This window comes from Nomascus leucogenys, chromosome 2 (assembly GCF_006542625.1).
Source record: "Nomascus leucogenys isolate Asia chromosome 2, Asia_NLE_v1, whole genome shotgun sequence".
Lineage (NCBI taxonomy): Eukaryota > Metazoa > Chordata > Mammalia > Primates > Hylobatidae > Nomascus > Nomascus leucogenys.
In genome coordinates, this window is record NC_044382.1 from 86,085,897 (window position 1) to 86,109,695 (window position 23,799).

General features: G+C 40.5%; 1 protein-coding gene across 5 annotated transcripts in view; it reads left to right on the forward strand.

Moving 5' to 3' along the window:
- PDE8B (phosphodiesterase 8B) overlaps nt 1–23,799 on the forward strand; it is a 225,671-nt gene that overhangs the window by 65,418 nt on the left and 136,454 nt on the right. Inside the window, exon 2 of one of the 5 annotated variants that reach the window (XM_030800342.1) lies at nt 20,453–20,515. The exons of the other annotated variants lie outside the window; for them this stretch is intronic. Within the exon in view, the coding sequence (XP_030656202.1) occupies nt 20,453–20,515 (63 nt within the window). The remainder of the gene's footprint in view (nt 1–20,452; nt 20,516–23,799) is intronic. 5 annotated transcript variants of the gene reach the window in all.

Here is a 23,799-nt window from a genome sequence, read left to right on the forward strand (position 1 = left end):
ATAAATACCTGGTGAATGAATAAAGAGCTTTATTAGTCATTCTTTTCCTCATTCGTTCATGCCTTCATTTATCTGTTCAGCATCAGACACAATATTGTCTAATGTGTCTAACTCACAGTGCTGGACTCAGTAATAGTGATTGCAGTGGAATTTTCAGGTAATTAATGCTTAGCCCTTCAGATACCAACATTTACTTAAAAGTAAATATTGGATATAAATAAGTAAAGGATAAAATTGTAAAATACTTAATAAAATTGTAAAATTCCTTAAATACGTTACAGCACATCTCAAATAGAAGCTCTAGTATTGATATGGTGTGGTCCTCACTGTGAAGTGTCTTTACGGTGAATTTTTAAAATTTACATTTTGGTTTTTCTGTGAGCCCAGAGGGATGCCACTTCCTTTACCATAACTCTGACTAGTTGCTCCAACCATGGCCCCTTCCTGCCTCTAGACACAGGGGTGCTGGTCACTGATCTCCTGGGTCAAAAGCAGGATAAGACAGTTGCTTTCACGGTGGTGGTTCTCACCATGAACCTTGACATTCCAGTTTTCCCACAGCATGTGAAGGCCTTAAGTTGTTCAGATATAACCTTGATTCTCCAAGGGGTGGTGTGGTAGAACGCAGAAGGAGATTTTTGGAAAATTGCATCTATAGAGTTAAATACTATGAATGTTTCTTATCTTGTCATAAAATCACCTGCGTATATTCTTTTTATAAAGCCATCTTTGTAAGATGAGATTTATATTAATGTAATATGTTAGTGCTCAGATGGCCTTTAGCAAAGGATTTTAGGAAACACCTATTATCTATGACTGGGGTTGTCAGAATGCAAAAATTCAAATCATCTTCCACATAGGAAGCTCTTTTCTGGGTTCTGCGTTTGTGCTTATTGTTTCGGTGTTTTCCTTTTAACTGTCTTCAGAAGGCATCTTCTGACAGTGGCAACATCAAACTGCAAAATATCATAGGCTTATTTGGTGGGGATTTTACTTCTGGATTTGTTCCTATTGACATGAAAAACATATATTCTCTGCTTCACATCAAAAATGTAGGCTTACTTTTAAGTAGCTATATTTTTAAAATCTGTGTCCTGTTTTTGATCTAGTTTTTTATGTCTTGCATTTTACCTGCCATTTCTCTTCTTTCTCTTTTGTTCATTTTACAGGAAATGGGAGATCAGAGATGCTCAGATTTTATCAGTGTAGTTTCCCCTCACATCACAGCTCTCTCCTGTCTCTTTTATTCACTGTTAGACACTAAAGACTTCCCAGTGAGCAAATTTTTCACATAGGTGAAACTTATACTCCGTTAACCACTAAAACTTTGAAGAATGATTATTTTAATCACTCTGGAAATATATTTCACAGTTCCCTCATTTGCAAAGTAAACTATGCATAAGATGTACATAGAATGTATGCCTATCATTCACAGAGTCAGAGCCAGCCTAATGAGCTTTCACTTTTGTCCATGGTTTGGAGGCTGTTGAGCTAATCAGAGCTGTTTTCCTGGGCACCAAATGCTCTTATGTCTTGCCTTTGCCTACCACTCTTAGCTGCCATTTCCTGGGACCATCACTGGGTCTTTATAATTCTCATGTTTTCCTTATTGTAATGACAACTGGCCGAGTTCAGGTTCAAGTTTACCTCCACCTCTTCTATAGGCAAACATCTCCCAGGTTCAGTACTCTAGAGCCATTGTCTTGCAGTTGCATGCTCCTGTTAGGTTCTGGTAGGTAGGGACCTGACTTCTGGCTAAAGGGAATAGGGGATGTCATACTAAGTTGTCATTACAAATCCCTTAGGCTTTACTGATAGCCTTGCTCAGGATATCCATTTTAGTTTTTCAACTACTGTGTTCTCATGAGATGGAAATCATAGAGCCAAGCATCTTTGAAGAATTCTACTTGAGATTCAGAACAAGACTCCATGTTATTTTTTAAAGAGAGATACTTTTTTTTTTTTTTTTTTGAGATGGAGTCTCGCTCTGTCGCCCAGGCTGGAGTGCAGTGGTGCGATCTCTGCTCACTGCAAGCACTGCCTCCCGGGTTGACGCCATTCTCCTGCCTCAGCCTCCTGAGTAGCTGGGACTACAGGCACCCGCCACCATGCCCAGCTAATTTTTTGTATTTTTAGTAGAGATGGGGTTTCACCATGTTAACCAGGATGGTCTCAATCTCCTGACCTCGTGATTCCCAAAGTGCTGGGATTACAGGCATGACCTACCGCGCCCGACCCAAAGAGAGATACTTTTTCTCAAGTTTTTGAGTGGCTAGTTTTGCATATTAATGCGAACACTGAAAATAGTACAAAATCAATTTTTTACGCTTTTTATCTTTTTCTTGACAAATACTAGTTTAAGTTGCTATTTCAAACTAGTTCATTCAGGGTATGAAATATACAGTGGGGAAACTTTGAGACTCATGTTACTTCCTGTTGTTAGAGTGCTTGATTTAGTGCTTTAATTACTATACACTACTGAAACAAAGTGAATATACACCACCTTATGAAATCACTTGTTATTTTCTTAAACCGTTTTGTTTCATCTACAATTACATCTTTAGATCACATTTCACAAAATACTGGTGATTATGTGGTGTTCTAATGAATGTGTATAGATAATAAAACAAAGAAAATGGAATTTAGATTTAGCGGGGCTACCGCCTAAAAATTAAACTTGCTTGGTTCCAAATTTCCAATTCTTTGATGATTTGTATTGTAAACAGGATAGTTTTTTTTATTACATTTACAAAACGTAGGCATGACTGGAACAAGAGTTGCTATTCTTAAGTCAATTCCTTTTATTTTATGCTGTATCCTGCCTTCTTGATGTTCTAGATGGTATGTCCTTTTAGTCCTGCTAGAGTCTGTAATGCTACTGTAGTTCCCAACTTCCAGCTGTCATCTGTGTGGTGATGCCATAAGCATTGCAAAGTTCACTGTCCTTATAGCCAGAAAGCACTGGATCCTTCACCCTTTAGCTGTGGCTCTCCTCCCCCTCAATCCTCTTTTTTTAAAAGCCAACACTTATTGAGGACTTCAGGTTATATGCTGTGTGTCACGTGTTTTCTAGATGTTGCTTCTCTTAATTATCACAAGAAGCCTATGATGCAGGTATTAGGATCCACATTTTACAAATATGCAGACTCAGGCCCAGAGAGGTTGAATAACTCCAAGGTTATCCAGCTGGTTAGTGACAAAGGTGGGATCTGAATACAGATCTTACTTCCAAAGCCTGCACTTGAATTACCTCCTGTACCACCTGTACTACCTCCGTACCTCTCTGAACCAACTTTGGGTTTTCTGTGAAGTGAGAGTGACAATCTCAGTCTCATGGGGTTGTCCAGGGGCACAAGTGAGGCGAGGGAGGCAGAGCATCCTTGTCTTATGTTGTACTTGAGCAATATAGGTAGTCCAGCCTGGACAGTCATCTTCTTTTCATTGCATGCCTTTTCCTATTTCTGGATTATAGATAGCAGTGTCTCCCACCTGGGCCAGCTTTATCCTGACGCCCAGCATACACCCCAGCTCTGGGTTGGTGTGCATCGAGGAAGTGCAAATAAAGTAGAATATGCCTCATTAAGCAGGAAAGTAGTCATGAGGAAAGGCGTGCACTTGAGAGCCCTACCTGGGCTCTTTATCTTCTGACAGATAGGGTCATTCCCAAGGCTGTGAGAGTGCAGGGGATTGGGTGCCAACCAGGACACTGAAGAGCTCCAGGAGCCTGTGCATGGTGTCTAGCCCTTCTGTCTTCAGGCAGTCACGTGCAAGCCCTCCCCTGGAAGGATTGTCAGACCACACCTGTGCCACTGCTGCTGTCTCCTCCCTGTCCTCCTGCGGGAGGGTGTGTGTGTGTGTTTTAAATTTCCAATTTATTATGGACCAAGGCCCTTAAAAAATACAATGAAAACAAATTTCTGGAAAAATAGCTTTTAAAAAGGCATTCAAAATGTAAGCATAGTATTTTATTAGAAGATTCAACAGCAAGAAAATAACATTGCAAAAATGTCCTGGCAATGCCAAATTGCTGGAAGTTTCTAAGCACTTATTGTCAATTTTTTTCCTAATCTCTTTACTGTTGGGTAGCAGTTCACAGACTGGCCAGGTGCGGTGGCTCATGCCTGTAATCCCAGCACTTTGGGAGGCCAAGGCGGGCGGATCATAAGGTCAGGAATTTGAGACCAGCCTGACCAACATGGTGAAACCCCATCTCTACTGAAAATACAAAAAAATAGCTGGGCGTGGTGGCACATGCCTGTAATCCCAGCTACTCAGGAGGCTGAGGCAGGAGAATCACTTGAACCGGTGAGGTGGAGGTTACAGTGAGCTGAGATCACGCCACTGCACTCCAGCCTGGGCGACAGAGAGAGACTCTGTCTCAAAAACAAACAAACAAACAAACAAACAAACAAACAAACAAACAGTTCACAGACCACCACCAGTGCACAGACTGCCAGCCCAGAGCCCACCCTGACTGAGGTGGGCACTTCATATGTGAATGCAGGTCCACCTGCCGAGGGGCTGGAGGTCTGCTTGCTGCCATAAACTTGCTCTGTGGAATATGTGTGCAAGCCCCAGGCCACAGTGCCCGTGGAAGTGCCAGTTCCCTGCTGCCCTCCATGACACCACTGCCCTTGTGACTTGGCCTCTACCTCAGCTCCAGTTTCATTCTGTTTGCCTGGTGCTGAAGCTCATTCCTGAACCTAACTGGTTTAATGGCTGTGGTACTGAGGGTCTTCCAGCGTCCCTCCCCGAGGCCTAGATTCTGTTGTCTGGATGCCTAGCTGTTGGCCAGGATTCTAATCCAATGTTTTAGTTTCCTCTTGTTGCTGCAACAAATTGCCACAAATTTAATGACTTAAAACAACAAAACATTATTCTCTTATAGTTCTGGAGGCCAGAAATTCAAAATGAATCTTACGGGATAAAACCAAGGTGTTGGCAGGGTTGACTCCTTCTGGAGGCTCTATGGCAGAATTCACTCTTGCCTCTTCCCAGCTTCTGGTGGCTGCCAGCATTCTGTAGCCTATGGCCACCTTGTCCCAGTCTCTGTCTCCATTGTCACATTGCCTTTTCCTCTTCTGTTGCCAAATCTCCATTCACCTCCCTCTTATGAGAACACTTTTGATTACAGGTAGGCCCCCCACCCCAATAATCCAAAATGATCTTTCCACCTTAAGGTTCTTAACACAATCACACTTGCAAAGTCCTTTTCGCCCTGCAAGGTGGCATTCATAAGTTCCAGGGATCAGGACCTGGATCTCTTTGGAGGGTATTATTCAGCCTACCACAATGATGCTTGGGAATTTGTGTCATTATCACTTCACCCCCTGTAAATTTTGCTTCTATTGTGCACTACTCCAACCCCTACCCCACCTCAACTGGACTACCCGGTATGTGGGATCATTTGTGGGGGAGATCTGAGGTTTTCAGAGCCTGGTGGTGCTGGTGGCAGCTAATACTTAGTAATGTGTGTTTCAGATTCTCTGCTAAGGACTTTATATACTATCCCATTTAACACTCACATCAACCCAAGAGGTACTGTGGCCTGGGGAAGCCACATGCAATCCTGTTCAGCCTGACTTCAGAGCCAGAGTCCTTACCTGCTAACTGCCCCATGGACAGAGGCAGACCCTGTGATTTGGGCTTAATTTAAGCACGTCTCTTCCCCACAGGGACCAGCCACATGGCAGTCCTAGTGCTCCAGCCTGACCCTGTGGTCCCAGCTTCTTTTCTTTCCCAGATAGCCTGCAGGATGCACCTTCCCAAGAGGGGACAGCCAGGATGACCTTCTTCAGCTCTCTCCCAGCAGGATACGTGCAGCTCAGGAACCCAAGCAGAGGACTGTGTGAATAACCCTGAGTTTCCAGGCAATCTGGCTCTCAGCCCCCACACTGCGCTGCCCCTTGGACAGGCAGGGAGTTGGCAGTCAGCAGACGCTGGCTGAGTTTGGATTTGTTTGCTGATCCTGTCATGATATGTCATTAAACATTCCTGGCTGGAAGTCAGACGTGAGAGTGCTGGAGGGTGTTCTCACACCCCTGTGCCGTGGGGAGGCCTTGCCTTCTTTCTGGCTGCCCTGGTACCCTCTAGAGCCTCCTATCTGCTGCTCGGAGGCAGTGCCTGCAGCAGCTGGGCTCCTGCAGCGCTGGAGGTGAGGTGGAGGAAAGACTCAGGCCGTGAGTCCTCTTCTTCCGACAGCGAATTTGAGCCCTGGTGGAGCAATGTCCGGTACACTCAGGAAAGTGTGAAATCTAGAACTCTCTGTAGTGGCCTGAGGCAATAGTCAGACATGGCTGGTAGAGCTGTGCTGCCTCAGAAGTCGTCCTGGATAAGCTGCTCTGGATCCCCGTCTGTGGAAGCATAAAATGTCAAGCAGAAGGATGTTATGAGAATTAGAACCTAAGCCCTGTGCTGACCTCAGGGAGCGCTCCCTGGGGCTACCTTTGCTGGGAGGTGCCTGGCCAGACCTGTCCAACCTGGGCCTGCAGCCAGGAACATTCTCCCAGAGTAGCAATCTTATTAAATTCCCTGTAATATACATGTTTTAATAAGAAAAATATGGATATATTATTGATGAGGATACAAATAGCTTTACATCTTTTACATTATGTAAGTAAGCACTGAAGTTATTTCTTTATTTAAAAAAGACTTAATTTTTTTACAGCATTTTTAGATTCACAGCAGAATTTTGCAGAAAGTAGAGTTCTCATATATTCACAACCCCGTCCCACCCCCTCACCCCCCACAGCCATATGCACAGTCTCTTCCACTGTCAACATCCCCCACCAGAGTGGTACATTTGTTTCAATTGATGAGCCAACACTGACAACAACATAATCACCCAGAGTCCATAGTTTACATTAGGGTTCACTCTTGATGTTGTACGTTCTGGGGAGTTTGACAAAAGTATAGTGACAGGTATACACCACTGTAGTATCATCCAGAAAAGTTTCACTGCCCTAAAAATCCTCTGTGCTCCACCTATTCATCCCTCCCTTCCCACTAATTCCTGACAACCACTGATCTTTTTTAATATCTCCACAGTTTTGCCTTTTCCAGAATGTTATATGGTTGGAATCATACAGTATGTGGCCTTTTCGGATTGACTTGACTCCTTTCACTTAGTAATATGCATTTAAGGTTCCTCCATGTCTTTTCATGGGTTGACAAACTATTTCTTTTTAGTGCTGAATAATATTCCATCATTAGAATGTACCACAGTTTATTTATCCCGTCAGCTACTGAAGGACAGCTTAGTTTCTCCAAGTTTGGGCAATTATGAATAAAGCTGCTGTAAACATCTGTTTGCAGGTTTTGTGTGGACATAAATTTTCAGCTCATCTGAGTAAATATCAAGGGATGCAATTTGCTGGATTATATGGCAAGAGTATGTTTAGTTTTGTAGGAAACCAAGTCTTCCAAAGTGACTCTAACATTTGGCGTTTTCACTGACAATGAATTAGAGTTCCTGATGCTCCACAACCTTGCCAGCATTTAGTGGTGTCAGTGCTTGCAATTTTTCCATTATAATAAGTGTATACTGGTATTTCATTGTTGTTTTAATTTGCATTTCCCAAATGATATGATGTGGAGCATCTTTTCACATGCTTATTTGACATCTTGTATCTTCTTTGGTGAGGTGTCTGTTCAGATCTTTTACCCATTTATTAATAGGTTGTTCATTTTCTTATGGTTGAGTTTTAAGAGTTCTTTGTGAATTTTGGTTAACAGTCATTTATCAAAATACATTTTGCAAATATTTTCTTCCTGTCTGTGATGTCTTCCCTTTCTCTTGACAGTATCTTTTGCAGAGCAGAAATTTTTAAGTTTAAATTAAGTCTAACATCAATTACTTCTTTCATGGTCATGCCTTTGGTGTCGTACTTAAAAAGTCATTGCCAAACTCAAGATCGTTTAGATTTCCCCTATGCTATCTTCTAGGAGTTTTATAGTTTTGCATATTACATTTAGGTTAGAGTTCCTTTTTATAAACTTTTTGATTGAAGAATAATATGCAAACAAAAGTTTGAAGTCATAAGTATACAAGTTGATGAATTATCACAAAGTGAACACATTCATAACTACCACACAAGTTAAGCAATAGAACCAGTACCTCAGAAGACTCTCTTGTCCCCTTTCTCAATCATAACTCCCTCCCTTTCTAGTCTGACTTGTAAAACCATAGGGTAATGTTGCCTGTTTTTGAACATTAAGTAAAATGAAGTAATATAGCATATACTATTTTATGTCTGGCTTCTTTTGCTTAATGTTACATTTCAGAAATAATCCATCTTATAGGGTGTTGCAGTATTTAATACATTTTCATTGCCATATAGTCTTCCATTATGTGACTACATCACAATTCAATGTTAATGGACATTTGAGATGTTTCCATTTGGAGCTATCATGAATAGTGCTGCTGTAAACATTCTTGTACATATCTTTTGGTGCTCATTGGGCACATTCCTCTTGGGTATTTACCTAAGATACAGAGTGAGTGTCACTATATTTCCAGTTTGTGCTCCACTGTCCCAGCTTATGCCTAGACATCCAGAGTAATAATTTTCCTCCCTTTCATTTTCAGAAGTGTCCCAGTTTGGCTAATAAATGAATTATGTCTTTTGATGAACAGAAATTTAATGTAGTCCAAAAAATCTTTTCCTACCCCAAAGTCGTGAAGACAGATGCCTGTATAATCTTTTAGAAGCCTTATTGTTTTAGTTTTTACAGTAATTTTATGTTAACCCAGATAAAATAACCTTTTATATTTACCACTTGTATGCTCTTTATTCACTCCTCAACAGTCATGTTTCCTTCTGGTATCATTTCCTTTAATCTGAAATAATTATTGTCGCATTTCTTATAATGAAGATCTGTGGGCAATGAACTGTCCTTAGTTTTACTTTGTCCAGAAATGTCTTAACTTGAAAGCTGTTGTTCCTCTGTTTTCTGTTTCCATAGTTTCTCATGAAAATTTAGCAGTCATCTGAATCATTGTCCCACTGTGTGTATTGTGTAGTTTTTCTTGGGCCGCTTTTGTCTTTGGCTTTCAGCAGATTAATTACAATGTGCCTAAACATAGTTTTCTTTGTATTTTTCCTGTCATTTGTTGACTCCTTAAATCTGTAAATATATGCCATTCAGCAAATTTGGAAAATTTCCCATCTACTTTTTTCCCAAATACTTTTATCTCCTCTTACTTTTCTCCATCTGGGACTTCAATTGCTAATATGTTAGGCCTTTTGATATTGCCCACAGATCCCTAGGTCTCTGTTTATTTTTTTCAATCTTTTTCTCTGTTCTTCAGATTGGACAATTTGTATTGATGTATTCACATTCACAGACTTTTTCCTCCCTCATCTCTAGTCTGTTATTAATCCCATACAGTGAATATTTATTTCCAATATTGTATTTTTTCAGTTCTAAAATTTTCATTTGTTCTTATGTTTTCTATTTTTGGCTGAGAGTTCTTCTTTATTTGTTATGAGTTTTTTCTTTATTTTTCTGCACTGAGGTTAATCATAATAGTGATATTAAAGTCTTTGGGAATTCCAACATCTGGGTCATCTCAGGGTTGCCATTATGTTTCTTATGTGATGTGATTTGGGATTGTATCATGGGCATTGTGAGTGATATGTTGTGGAGGCTCTTTATTATTTCATTTTAGCAGGCGATTAGGTTGATTACACTCACACTGTAAACATGATGTCACCTGAGGTGGGTGGCAGCTCAAATCTCAGTTCAGAGATTTTTAAATTTTTAGTTGGACTCCTTAAAATCTTCCCTGTGCATGAACAGTTCTAGGATCAGCCAGAGATGTGAGCAGAGTTTGTACACAAAATTTAGGTTCCCTCCTCATTCTCTAGTAACTCTGGTTGCCCCAGGCTCCATCTTCTGGTTCCTTAGGCAAGATCGATGGTAGGTTCTTCATCAGAGTTTGACCATCCCATGCCGTGGTGTGACTGTGGTCTGCCCTCACGGCAAAACTGAAAAACTAGGTAACTCACCAGATGCTAGATTCCTTCTCCAGATCTTTCTCCAACTCTGCCTGCTTTTGTTCACTCTCCAGAGCCCTTAGGTTGTCATTTTTTGTGTGTTTTGTTAGAGCGTGTTGTTATTATGAGTGAGAGAGTTGGTGGTTATAGGAATTTACTCGTTCTTACTGGAAGAGGAACCCAGTTCATTGACATTAAATATAATTATGTATTTGCATTTAATGCTGCTATCTTACTATTTATATTATACCCACCTATTCTATTCAGAATGTTTTTCTTATCTTGCTTTCTATCCATTTAAATATTTTCCATTTCCTCCTCTTTTAGCTTATTAGTTAACTCCCTGTTTATACCCTTTTTGTAATTAGTAGAAATTACAAAATTACTTTTACCTTGTTAACCCAATATTAATATCTCTACCCTTCTTTAACACAGTAGAAGGAATGTAGAATACTTAAATTCCAGTTATTTCCCTCCTGATTCCATGCTCCTGTTGTCGTGCATTTTAATTCCATGTATTTTTAAATCCCAGAAGAAATTATTGTCATTTTCTACAGTCGATATTCATTTAGATTTACACACAAATTTACCTTTTCTAAATGACATTATTTTCTCCATCTGTGAGCTTCCATCTGAGATCATTTGCCTTCTTTCTAAAGACCACCCTTTATTATTTTTTTTAGTGCAAGAGTTCTAGTAACAAATTCTCTGTTTTTGTTTGTCTGGAAATTCTTATTTTATTATTATTATTATTGAAATATATTTTTACTAAGTATAGAGTTCCAGGTTGCCACGTATTTTATTTCAGCATTTTGAAGATATCATTTCATTGTGTCCCACCTCCCATTATTTCTGTTTTTCCTTGGCTATTTTTAAACGTTTTTCACCTATGTTTTACTTTTACCAGTTCTTCTTTAATGCACTTAGGTATTTTTTTTTCTTCGTATTTTTTTTCTCTTTAGGGCCTACAGTGCTTCTTGACTCTGCAGCTTGATTTGTTTCTTCAATATTGGAATATTCTCCACCATTTTCTCTTCAAATATTGTTTCTGACGCGTTCTCTCTTTCTAATCCTACTGAGAGTGAAATTACATGTATGTGACACCTTTTCTCTGTGTCCTGGATGCCTCTTACACTCTTCTTATATTTGCCATCCTTTTGTCTCCCTGCACCTTAGTCTGGATCTTTTTCTTTTTTTTTTTCTGACATATATTCCAGTTCCCCAGTTCTCTGTTCACTGTGCCTAATATCCATATAAACCCATCCATCTGGTAACTGATTTTAACAATGGCAGTTTTATGACTAAAATTTCCACTTGATTTTTAAAATGTTTTCTAGTTCATTGCCAAAATGTTGTTTCTTGTCTTTTAATTCTTTGAACATATTTTCAAGTCTGTGTGTATAACCCCACTATCTGGATCTTCCACGTGTCTGTTTAATGTTTTTTTCCTCTCTTGGCTTTTGGTCAACCTTTTTTTTCCTTATAAGTGGTTATTTCTTCTGAGCATTGGATTTTAAATTTAGAGATAATTTGATACTCTGAATGATGGCATATTCCCCCAGACAGAATTTAGTTTTGCTTCTAGTTGGCAGCTGGGAAGGGGAGAGGCGATAATAACTCAGTGACTGAGATGAGTCAAAGAAGCGTTTCATCCTATGTGAAGGCTGGCCCATTTCCAGGTCAATTCTGTTCCTAGATTGCAGCTCATTGGGGTCCCCATTGAAAACCTAACATGTTTTCCAAGGTCCTCACTCCCTGATGGGCCCTGAACTCCAGTTTTATCCTTCCATTTCTGTGTGGTGGATGGAAGCTCTGCTCAGCTTCTCAGCTTCTGGAATTGTCAATGGCCTTCAGGGGATATGGACACCAAAAGCCACATTTTCCTTTTTGCCTTCCTTCCTCTCGCAGATCTTGGTCTGACAAAGTCTCACTGCACTGGTATCGATCTGATACTTTCAAATAGATTTTTAAAAATTCTTTCCAATTTCTCTAGTTATTCTTATAGGAGAGTTGGCCCAAGAAAACTAAGGTTCAGAGAGAATAAATAAATTGTCCAGGGTCATACAGACCCTGAAAGTAGAATCTCTATGAAATCTATTTAAATAGGAGGCACAAAACCAGAAAAATCTAAGACTTACAGCAGCCTGCACGCCCAGCCTTCACCATCCTTTGTCATTTGGGTATTAAGTTTGACAATCGCTGTGTTTAACTCTCTTGTTTTACAAAACTGATATCCATAGAGGTGGTGTGATTTGTCATGACCACACAGTGAGGTAATGTATGAGTTGGGGTAAAATCTAGGTCTATGCTCCTTGGTTTTTTCCTGTTAAATCTTGCTGCCCCCCTCTTTTTTTTTTTTTTTTTTATTGTTACTCAGGTACCCAGACCTACATCCCAGCTTTAGTAAGACGTCTCAGCGGTCCAAGAAGATTCTTCTCATTTGTAGAAAATCGTCTTTGATTTATGCAGCCACAACCACATATGAGTGTCACCTCTTACCTTCCTTTTTCCCCTCTTTCTTCGCTTCTCTTTTTATCTCTGAATTTTTACATTGCCACTGACATCTTGCCTGTGGCTAATAGACACGTCCACACTGAGAGATATGTGCTGTAGTAGAGTGGGTTCAGGATCGCATAATTACTTTGTCCTCTTTTATGCCTGGGTATATTATATCAGATTCTCTAAAACGTTTTGAAACATAAGGTGAAGAGGGAAATGATAAAACAAGGCATTTGAGATTTTTAAACTCATGATCAGCTGCTTCCCTTGAAGGTAATTCATAATCTTTTCTAGAATTGCTAGTAAAGGCTTTTAACTTTCATGGGTTATCTGCTCTTCTATTAAGCACATGGTATATATTTACAGGTTCTTACCTTAAATTTTAGGCAGAATCATGAGTTAGATACTGGGAATAAAGCTGACCAGAAGTAAATCATTTCCCTAATCTCATCTTTGTAAGGCCTGAAAATGTGATATTCCATGCTTCTGTTTTTGAAGAGAAAGCATTTTGGTGGTTACCAGGAGGAAAGAATGGGGCAGGATGGAAGTGTCACTGGTCTGGCAGCCTGGAGACCTCAATTTTATCCCATTGTGACCTCTCACTTATGTGTGACCTTGGACACATCACATACAATTTAGGCCTTATTTGGCAATATGTACAATGAAAAGTTTGGACAAGATATCCCTTGGGAGCCTTGCAATTCTCAAATTTTTGGAAAACGATCCTTTACTGTGAGGCCAGTGTCTGGAACAGCATTTTGTAATATGAATGAGGACTTAAAGCAATTTTTTATTTCCTGTGATCTTGTGGGAAGAGGGTGGGTAAAGTTAGACAATCTAGAAGTTGACATTTGTGTTTTCATGTAAGCAAGTCAAATGTTCTGGACTACATTTTGTTTCAAGCTAAAGAGCTTATGCTGTGATGACCCAGCTTATTAAGTTAGATAACAAATGTAAGTCACCTATTTCATTTCCTTATCACTGTGGGGCTCAGTAAGGAGTTTCCAAAAGAATGAATGGGAGATTATCATCATAACATCTATCACTTATCAACTGCCTGCTGTGCCAAGATACATCCGTGAGTAATACAGATTTGGCATCTGCCCTCTCCAAGGGGTAAGTATTATTACCCCTAGTTCCACGTGTGGAAAATGAATTCCAATCTGGTCTTATATTAAAAACCATTTACCACTTAGCAACACTGGCAGCTTTAGTTCTCCAGCAGCCTACATTTTGTGCTAAGGAGCAAAGTAATCTTCCATTTACCAAGAGCTTTTTTAGCTTTTTAATGATGTATTAAATTAAACACCCACTCACCAAATATCTGTGAGTGTTGGTTGCGCAGATGGATTTGAGTGTTTGGTGCTGGGATGCATCTTGTCACAGCTGATCACTTACTGGTTCTCTGACTGTGGTTGGGTGGAGTTGGCATCTGTCTCCTAGGGTCCTCCTGCCCCCAACAGTTTGTGGTTATGGTGATAAAATTATTGTGTGATAAATATCATGGCAGACATATAAACAGAGGAAGGGGGACAGCAATTGAAAGAGTATCAAACACACTTTAAGGTTCTAACTGTTTCAGTTACCAAGGCTCAGGAAGGCGTATGTTGTGTGTTCAGGGATCCAGAGTCACTCAGACAGTGTTCCTCTCCCTCTAGCAAGGTATGAAAATACTAATGGCCCCAGACCCTCATCATCACTGTGAAATTCACTGTAAAATCTTTGGAATTTGATGAGTCAAAAGTGGAATCTGGTTATTTTGATTTGCATTTTTGGATTGCCAGAGAGGCTGAGCATTGCTGCCTGGTTTTACAGCCCATTTGTGTATTTGTTTTGAGCATTGCTTGTCCTTTTCTTGACCCTTTTTAATTGGGATGTTCGCCTGTTTTATTATTGTCTTAGTAGAGATTCAAAAAACTCTAATAAGGATGCCAATCCCTTTACTATCATATATTACTAATATTTTTTCTTAGTTAGTTTTGTGTTTAAATATTTATTATGCTTTTTAATATGTTTTTTTAGTAAAAACCTAACAATCTTTTCTTGGTTTATGTCTTTGATGTTATTTTTAACAAAAGCCTTCTGGGCCCTTGAATGCTGGAAATGTTCACTTAAATTGTTTTTCAATATTCTCATGGGATTTTTTATCTCATTTAAAATTTTAATCTATCTGGAAGTAATTTGGGTATATGTCATGATTCATAGAGCTGACTTAATTTTTCTCCATATAGTTAACCAGTTATCTCAATATTATTATTGAATTATCCATTTCTTTCTCACTGATATAAGATGACATTTTTATTATATAATAAATCACACATATCGCTTTATATGTATATATATAGATATGTGTAAAATTGGGTCAGTTCTAGATTTTATCTTTTCGTTGATCTCTCTGCTGGAAGCATACTATTTTGATACTTGTATCTTTGAAGTATTATTGTCACAACTGGCAGAGCAAAATACTTGTAACTCTTCACAGTTTTATTAGCCAGTGGCTGGAATTTATTCCTCTATATGGATTTGAGAATAATTTCACAAGTTTAAAAAGTTGTGCCAGTGTATTTATAGCAATTAGTATATAGGTTAATTTAAGAGAGACTTAGCATTTTTTTAGTACTGGTTTTCCACCCAGGAAAACAGCATCTCGTTCCATTTATTTCAGTCATATTTTCCGACACTCAGTCTGAGTGTGTGATATGATGTGTTAAGGCACAGGTTCTGGAGTCAGAGAGTCTCAGTTAAAATCCAAGTCTAGCCATTTATTAGCTTGTATAGCAGTGAAAGGTTTTCCCCAGTGAGTGGGACATAGTGTTGCTCAGTAAACATTTGTTGAAGAAATGTTTGAATGAAATAATTCATTCCTAAATTTTTTGTTTTTGCAGTTGTGAATGAGTTTTAGTCTGCATCCTTGCCAGTTTAGTCTGCATCCTTGCCAATTAACATTGTCAGTTTTTTAGATTTTAGCCCTTCTACTAGGTGCGTTTTAATTAGTAATTCCCTGGTGACAAATGATGGCAAGCATCTTCTTTGGTGAGGTGTCTGTTCGGATCTTTTGTCCATTTGTTAATTAGGTGTTTGTTTTCTTAATGTTGAGTTTTCAATGTTCTTTGTATGTGTTGGATATAAGTCCGTTATCACATTTATGTTTGAAAATATTCTCTCCTCATCTGTGGCTTGTGTTTTTATTCTTCCCACAGCTTGTTTTGAAAGCAGAAGTTTTTAATGTTAATATAATCCAGTTTACTGTTTATTTCTTTCATGGATCCTGCTCTGTGGTATAATTTTAAGCCCCTTATATCAACTCATAAAAACAGACAGAGCAATAATGTAAACTGACAGAGCACACAGTCCATAAGCAGCATCTTTCATAAAACTAAGGATTAGAGTATATGTCTATAAACTCAAAAATATGAGCAGTTAGGGCCAAACCACTGACAGTAACAAGGAAGTCTGCAGGAGGAAGCAGCTGGCAGACAAACAGACTTCTGGGGATCCCAGGGCTGGGGACCCAGATACGTCTCTCAACACTTGTCCCAAGAAGAGGACAGTCCCCCAGGAGTGGAGGGCTTGCTGTCGATGTGAGCACATTCGCTTAAAGTGGAGGGGGCTTCCCAGGCTCCAGTTGGCAAACAGTAAGGACAAATGAGAAGAATATGCCCACAAAGCAGAGGAGAAACTGCAACCTAATATTTCAAATGAGCCAAAAGAAATTAAGAAAATGATTAAAAGTTACAAAAGAACAGGACGAATGCAAATTAAAAAAAAACACAGGTTACATAATTAGACAACAGAAAACTATGAAAGGGAATTGATTACTCAGAAAAGAAATAGAAATAAAAGCAAAAAAAATCTAGGAAAGGAAGGTCCAACTGGAATAAATATAAGAGTGAATAAACACTGCAGAAAGCACTGTATAGAAATTGGAAAGGAAGAAGAAAAACACAGAAATAAAGAAGACAAGAAACTATTTGAGAAGTGATAGAATGCAAGACAGGCAAAGGAGCTCCACAAATATATGATGATTTATTATATAATATATATATGATATATATAATGTATATTATATCTTTCTAGATAGGTCCACATATATAATACATATACATATATAACTCCTTTATATAGTAGAAGCCTCTGAAAAGAAAAACCAAACCCCATTGTGTACTGGGAAAATCAATCCAAAAGGACAACATCAATGCATATTCTAGTAACATAATTGCACTATAAAGAAAAAAAAGTCTTTTGGGGCATCTAGGCAAAAAGACCAAGTCATTTATAAGGAAAAGAAATCAGATTGGCATCAGAACCTGAGAGCAATGCTTTAAGCCAGGAAATACTGGAGAAAATATGTTAAAGATAATCTAGAAAAGAAAAAGTGAGCCTATTATTCTATATTCAGCCAAACTGGATCCTCAAATATAAGAACCACAGACAAAACCATGCGAACATGCCAGACCTTGGGGAATGAATTTCCCATTAACCCTTCTTGAGGAACGTTCTGACAATTACTGTGACTGGAGAAGCTTTAGCATAAGGACTGGTGGTTGACATGTGAGACTTTGGGGTATGTTAGCTTCTGGTGAGACCCTTGGCTTTCTCGGAATTCCATAAGTGTTCTTGATCCAAAGACAGCTGTGAAAAGTGGTTCTATGATCCCTCGGTTGGAATACCATTTCTCCTCTGCTCAGGTGTTGGCTTTGACTGCAGTGATTTGGCTTGTGATTATTTCATATCCCTCCTTTTAAGAAGCCACACACCAATGCACCTGTAGCTTGTGTGGCCTATTGCCCACCCAAAGGATATATATCATCAGATCTCTCTAATATCAACAGGGGGAAGTCATTTGTTTCCATTGAGATTCTGTTTAAACACAGGAGAGCTCATTCAACCTTATTTAATAAGGAGAAAAAAGGCAATTTATTGGCTCACCTAACTGAAAAATCCAGAGTTAGATATGGCTTTGGGCAAGTCTTGATCTGGTAATTTGGAAGTGTTACAAAGGATCTTGTTTCTTTCCATTTCTCCACTCTGCTTTCCATGGTGTTGCTTTCGTTCTCACATGGTGTCGCTTTCGTTCTCACATGGTGTCAAGATGTTACAAGAAACAACCTCACTACACGTTTCTTTTTGATAAACAGTGAGAATATTTATTAAAAGTAGAGTAGCTTTTTCCCAGCATTGCTCGCAAAATCCTGGGATAAACTGAGTGGACTAGCCCAAGTCACATGACTACTCCTAACCAATTGCTATAGCCAGGAAAATGAAATGCTTAGTTATGGTTACCTGTCCTCCTCCTCCTCCTCTTCTTCATCTTCTTCTTCTTTCTCCCCCTCCTTTTCCTCCTCCTCTTCCTTCTCTTCGTTTTCCTCTTCTTCTTTCTCTCCTTCTCCTTCTTCTTATTTCTTCTTTATTCTTCTTATTTCACTCTGTCACCCAGGCTGGAGTGCAGTGGTATAAACATGGCTCACTGAAGCCTCAACCTCCTGGGCTCAAGCAATTCTCCCACCTCAGCCTCCTGAGTAGCTGGGACTACAGATACACACCACTGTGCCTGGCTAATCTTTTTTGTTTTTGGTAGAAATAGTGTCTCACCATGTTACCTAGGCTGGTCTTGAACTCTTGGGTCCCCAAAGTGCTGGGATTATAAGTGTGAGCCACTGCTCTCAGCCCACATGTCTTTAGAACCAGACAGAGATTTCCAAACAGAAGTTGGTGACTCCTGGAAGGAGAAAGGAAGGAATGGATTGGGGAGGCTATCTAAAAAAGAATTTTTAAACGTGTTGAATTTTATCAGAATGTTATCTTGACATTTCTCGAGATGATCATATATTGACTCTTATTGATTGTGGTGAGTTATGTAAATAGATACTCTTAAGTTAGGGAAGGCAACCTACTTAGCTGTGCTCTGTGGGAGTAACTGAGGTTCTGGGAGAATCTGCTTGTTTCCCCTTTTCTTCTCTTTTTCCTTCTACCAGCTCTTATGTGTACTTCTCTGCCTCTCCTCAACCCTCTGATACTGGTGTTCTCCAGAGTTCTGTCTTTGGTCTTCCGCTGTGAGTGATGGCAAGGTTTTAACTGCCTTTCCTGTATGCTGGTGTCACTCTCCCTGAGCTTCATACTTATATATCCCAGAGCCTGACTTTGCATTTTGAAAGGACTAGAGACATCTCAAACTCAGTACAAAGGCAGGGGACTTTGTACTGTGTCATCTCATGGAGAAAGTAGAAAGGGCAAGTGAGTGTGGGAGACAGAACAAAGAAAGCAGGCGGAATTCATCCTTTTATCAAGAGCCCTCTCCTGTGATAACTAACCCACTCTCAAGATAACAGCATTAATCCATTCCTGAGGGCAGAGCCCCATGACCTAATCACATCTTAAAGATCCCACCTCTTAATACAGTCAAAATGTCAATTAAATTTCAACATGAATTTTGGAGGGGAAATTCAAATCATAGCACCCCTCACCACTGCTCCTAGTGTAGACACTCATCATCTTTTGTCAACACCAGTAGTTCCCAAACTTTAGCAAGCATCACAATCATCTGGAAGGCCAGTCATTACACACTGGGCCCACCCCTAGAGTTTCCGATTCAATAGATCTTGGATGGGGCCTGAATGTTTCCCCTTCTAATAAGTTCCATGTGATGCTGATGCTGCTGGTTCAGGGACCACACCTTGAGAACCACGGGGATCATTGCAGGAACTCCTTTCTGATCTCTGTTCCTCCCTTGGTCTATGCACATTTCAACCAGAGTGATCCAGCCAACTACAATCCAACTATGCTACACCTTTGTCCACCTAGCAAAGCCCAGGATTCTCACCACAGCAACCTTCTGTGACCTGGCTCCTTCTTCCCTCTCTAGCCACATGGTCTGTTCCACATTGCCTGGGACTGTTCACACAAACTCTGTTCTTTGCCATCCTTGTGCCATTCCATCTGCCAAAAATGCTCCTTCCATTGGTCTTCACTTGGCTTATTCTCACTGATCCTTCAACATTGATCTCCAGTGTGGTTTCCTGGACATTTGCCTGAATCCCCAGATTGAGCTAAGTTGCCCTGGCTTACCTATCACCACCCATTATCGCATTGATAGCTTCATGGTCATCTCACTCCCACCCTGCTCCCCACTCCTGTCTTCAGACTGTGGGCTCTTTGAAGGTGTGAACACTCAGTCTTGCTTATCTTTTTTGGCTCATTTTCTGTATAGTACCCAGCACATAATAGATGCTTGATGAAAGTTTGTGGATCTAAACTAAATATTGGTGCTACTCTGGAGTATAGCTATCTCCCCTCAGGGGCCCTGCCACCCATATGCTAGTACCTGTCTCCCATCATAAGGAAACAATGCCTTTTAGGCATTACTGAGAAGTAGAGGGGTCTGGACCTCCTGATACTGGGACTTGTTACCCTCTAGACATCATTTCAATCTTCATATATCTTCCTCTTGTGGTTAGACTTAAATTGAGGGCTGTGGGCTCAGCCACAGAACATCATGGCCTCTGTTCCCCTAAGTTTCTTCCTGTTCTTGAAATTGTGACGGTTTGGAAAGAGATAGGGACGATGTTGTTACCCATGTGACAGGCTGCAGCAACCTTGACCAGTAAGGTCAAATAAGCAGCATTGATGAATTTCAGCATGTGGGCACCCCTGGAGGGGGCGAGGCAAGTCTTTCTGTTACAAAGATGCAGATTTCAGTGCAACTGAAGGCAGAGCTTTCTAATGAGAGCATAAAGTTGTCCACTGGTTGTTTAGAAAGAGGCTGGACTTACACCAGTAGAACTCCAAGTCCACATAGACCCGCCATTTGGTTCACCAGACGCCATTCCCAGGGCTGTATTTTAGCCATCTGACTGTCCAGGGATCCCCGGGAATCCTTATGTGTGATGATGGGGCTTTAGAGACTTTGAACTAAAATGCCAAGGCCTCAGCTCCGTGAATTGGTCTTCTTCCTTTAGATTGGTGCTTCTCAAACCTCTTCAAATCTGAGCGTGGAGAAAGTGGATGCCCACCTCCACCAGGTAAAGTGATCTGCTGCAAGCATTAGATTTTTGTGAAATTTCATTCTTTAGTTTAAAAATTCATGTGAACTTTGCATTATACTCTGGTCTTCTCAACTAAGCTAAAAATATTTTGAAGGACTTTGTAGTTAAATTGCTAAACTTGTTTCATCTTGACATAAAAATGGATGCTTCACTAGGATGCACTTGTAGCTTTGTATGTCTCCTGGCCCTATCTCTGCACCATCGCCATTTCTAAAGCATTGCCTCTCTTACACAAAGGCCCCAAGGCCCATAAGAAATAGTAATGATTTTAAACAGGATTCCAGGAGAGTGGAGCCCATGAATCTGCATTGTTGCTTACAGAAATACAGCGAGATTGGGAACATGAGAGTTGTAACTGAAAAGCTTGTGAGGCAGTCTTCTAAGATTAGGGGCTCCCATGTATGCAGTGGAGTAGGCCAGAATTGCTCCCAGTACCTGATCAAAGAGACATGAAGCCACGTTCTGTGATGCTAGACTGTGATCAGAGAACCTTGGTGCTGGGCATAGAGTACCCAGTGTTCTGCAGTGTAGGCATTTTAATGCCTTGAGCACTGAAGGTGAGAACCTGAGGCTCATCAGATTGAGCAAGTAGGCAGAGCTTTAGAGCTTTAGAGCAAGAATACAAGGGAGCCCCTTGTTCTCGTTCCTCTCTTAGACAAGAATACGTTATTCAGCCTGTTGTCTAGCCAAGAGAAGAGGAAGATGTCAGTGGATCCAAGATAGCCTGTGAGTTTGAACCGTTTTTTAAAAGAAACATACTTTGATTGAACACAAAATGGTCTTTTGGGACTTACTTAACCCTTTGCTGTGCTTTGGGCATTTTCTGTTTTCTATTCCACCAATGGACACAGAACTGTACCCCTTTCATACTCTCTAGGGTTTGGGGAGATGGGAGGGGGAATTACCATGGGAGCCCATCTTCAGCTTAGTCACCTGCCTGTAAACAAACTGCGTCCTTTCAATGCTGCTCCGGTGCTTACCTCTCTAAATCTTCAAAAATAATACAAGGAAGAAGTATGGTTCCTTGGATGTTGCCTCGTTGGCTTTTGATGTAAAACATGGCAGCCCCAGAGGGTCACGGTGCAGTGGGGCTTGTCTTCCACGTGTGTTAGGAAAGGGGAGGGATCAAGGGCTGGGCCTGAGGCCTTGGGGACCTTCCCAGGAGAAGCCTTGCTGGTCTCAGGCTTCTGGCATCTTTGCTAAGCTTCTGAAAATGTTGAGGTTTTAATTGTGTAGTGTTTCACACAGGTTGTATGTCATTAGGATGTTAATGGTGTTTTTTATCAATAACTGCTTGGAAATCATGACTGTTCTTGCCAAATAAGTAGAATTTCTTTCCAAAAAAGTGGGCGTTTGCATTTTGTGGCTGACTTTGCATGGGCTACTTACTTTTAAACGGGATTCATTTCAGTGAGATTGGTTTTTAAATGGGAATTAGTGCCCGACAAGGATTCATTACCCCTGGGGCCATCTAATCTTTGGACTTGGTGACTAAAGGTCATGGTTCATCCCAGCATGAGTGGTCCTGACACACCAGAGTCGGGAAAGTGAGTGTGGTTGGATTCTTGATGGGGTACCAGCTGTGGCTAAAGATCTAGGTGCTTCAGGGTCACAGGTCCCTAATGGGGGATTCCCATGGAGACAAGCAGGGAAGACATTTTGCTCTTGGTCCTCTAAGGCAGTTCTAGCTTATCAATGATGAAATTGAGGACAGAGGCAGCATGTATAATTGAAATCCACAGGAAATCTCTAAAACTCATTTTTAGCAGGTGGTTTCTGTTTCCTTGCCCATCAAATCTGTTTACCAGAACTGCTGACCATGTAGCAAAATTTACTGATTTGAATATCATCCCTCCCCACTTTCTCTCAACTTCATGTAATGTTCAGGAGAAGGGAAGGCATCAGAGGCATGCAGGAGGATGGAGGTGGATCAGAAATGAGTGCTTGGGTTTTTCCACAGTCTGGATAATTGCCCCCTGAATAATCAGAGGTAGACTGTTCTTTGCTTGTTCTCTGTTACACAATGTAATTTTACATGCTTGAAGTCATCCAACAGTGTCTATTATCAGTGGTATCTCTAATAAAAGGAAGGAAGTCAGTTAAGGGATGTCACGTTTTGACCATTGCCTTTAAATTCCTGTGTTCTCCCAGTCAGACCCTGCATGATCTTTGGGATCTTGGAATGGAGCTGTGTTTACACACACTCAGCCTAGTCATTTGTGGCTGAATTATTACGTTATGAAAGCTTGATGCCTTGATTCTTGCACTGCATGTACGACAGAAAGAATTTTGGCATAATCACAGCATCGAACTGCAGTATGGGGTTTTTTTTTGTTTTTTTGTTTTTGTTTTTCCATCCTCTGAAGTTAAATCTCTCTAAGGCTTCCTTGTGCTGGCCTCCTTTGGGTAATTGTCATTTCGTGGATTATATTCTAGACCATTTTTTTCTTTCCATTTTAATGTATAATCGATATCAGGCTGAGTTTTTTTCTCATGACTGTAGATGACATGACTATGTTGTATAAATAATTTCTCTTTAATCTGATGTTTGTCAGGGGGAAATGGCTTCTCCATTAGACTGTGCCAGCCAAGTTTTCTGTGTTTAGATCTGATGGCATCTGCATGACTTCTGTGTTTATTTTTCTCATTACGACTTCAGAGTTAGCAAGAGGATGGCCTCTTTATCTTTTCTCACTGCCATATTTTCCAGGCACAGTGGGATGTAGCATCCCCCCTCCACTGGCACAGCAAAGCTCGCTGAGTCTAGTAGTAGCACTTCTTAAGAAAGAACAGTGATAGTGGGGAAGGAAGGAGAGGGCATGGGTAGGGGGCAGTGTAAGATGCTGTGCTGGAAAGCGCATCACTGTGTCCAGTGCAGGGCGGGGGGTGGAGGTTGACGGTACTGCCTCCCTCTTTGCAGCCTGACCTCACTGTCTGGGTGGCCCACTGCAGCAGGAGCGGGTGCCTTGTACCAAACGTTGTGCACACCGACCTCCCTACCTGCTTCCTCTTTCCATGCTCATTGTTTCTCAGCCAGATCTTTCACATCTTATTTATGAGTCATTTAAAAACCCTCACCTCATTTAAAGTCTCTTTGGACACCATCTTAAGGCCTTTCTGGAACAGTCTGAGATATAAGTAAATACATAAATAAGAGCATGGCCTTCCCAGTGAGGCAGACCTGGGCTTAAATCTCAGCTTCATCCTCTTGGGTAAGTGGCTTAACCTTTCTGCAGCATAACCTCTTAAGCCGTAGAAAG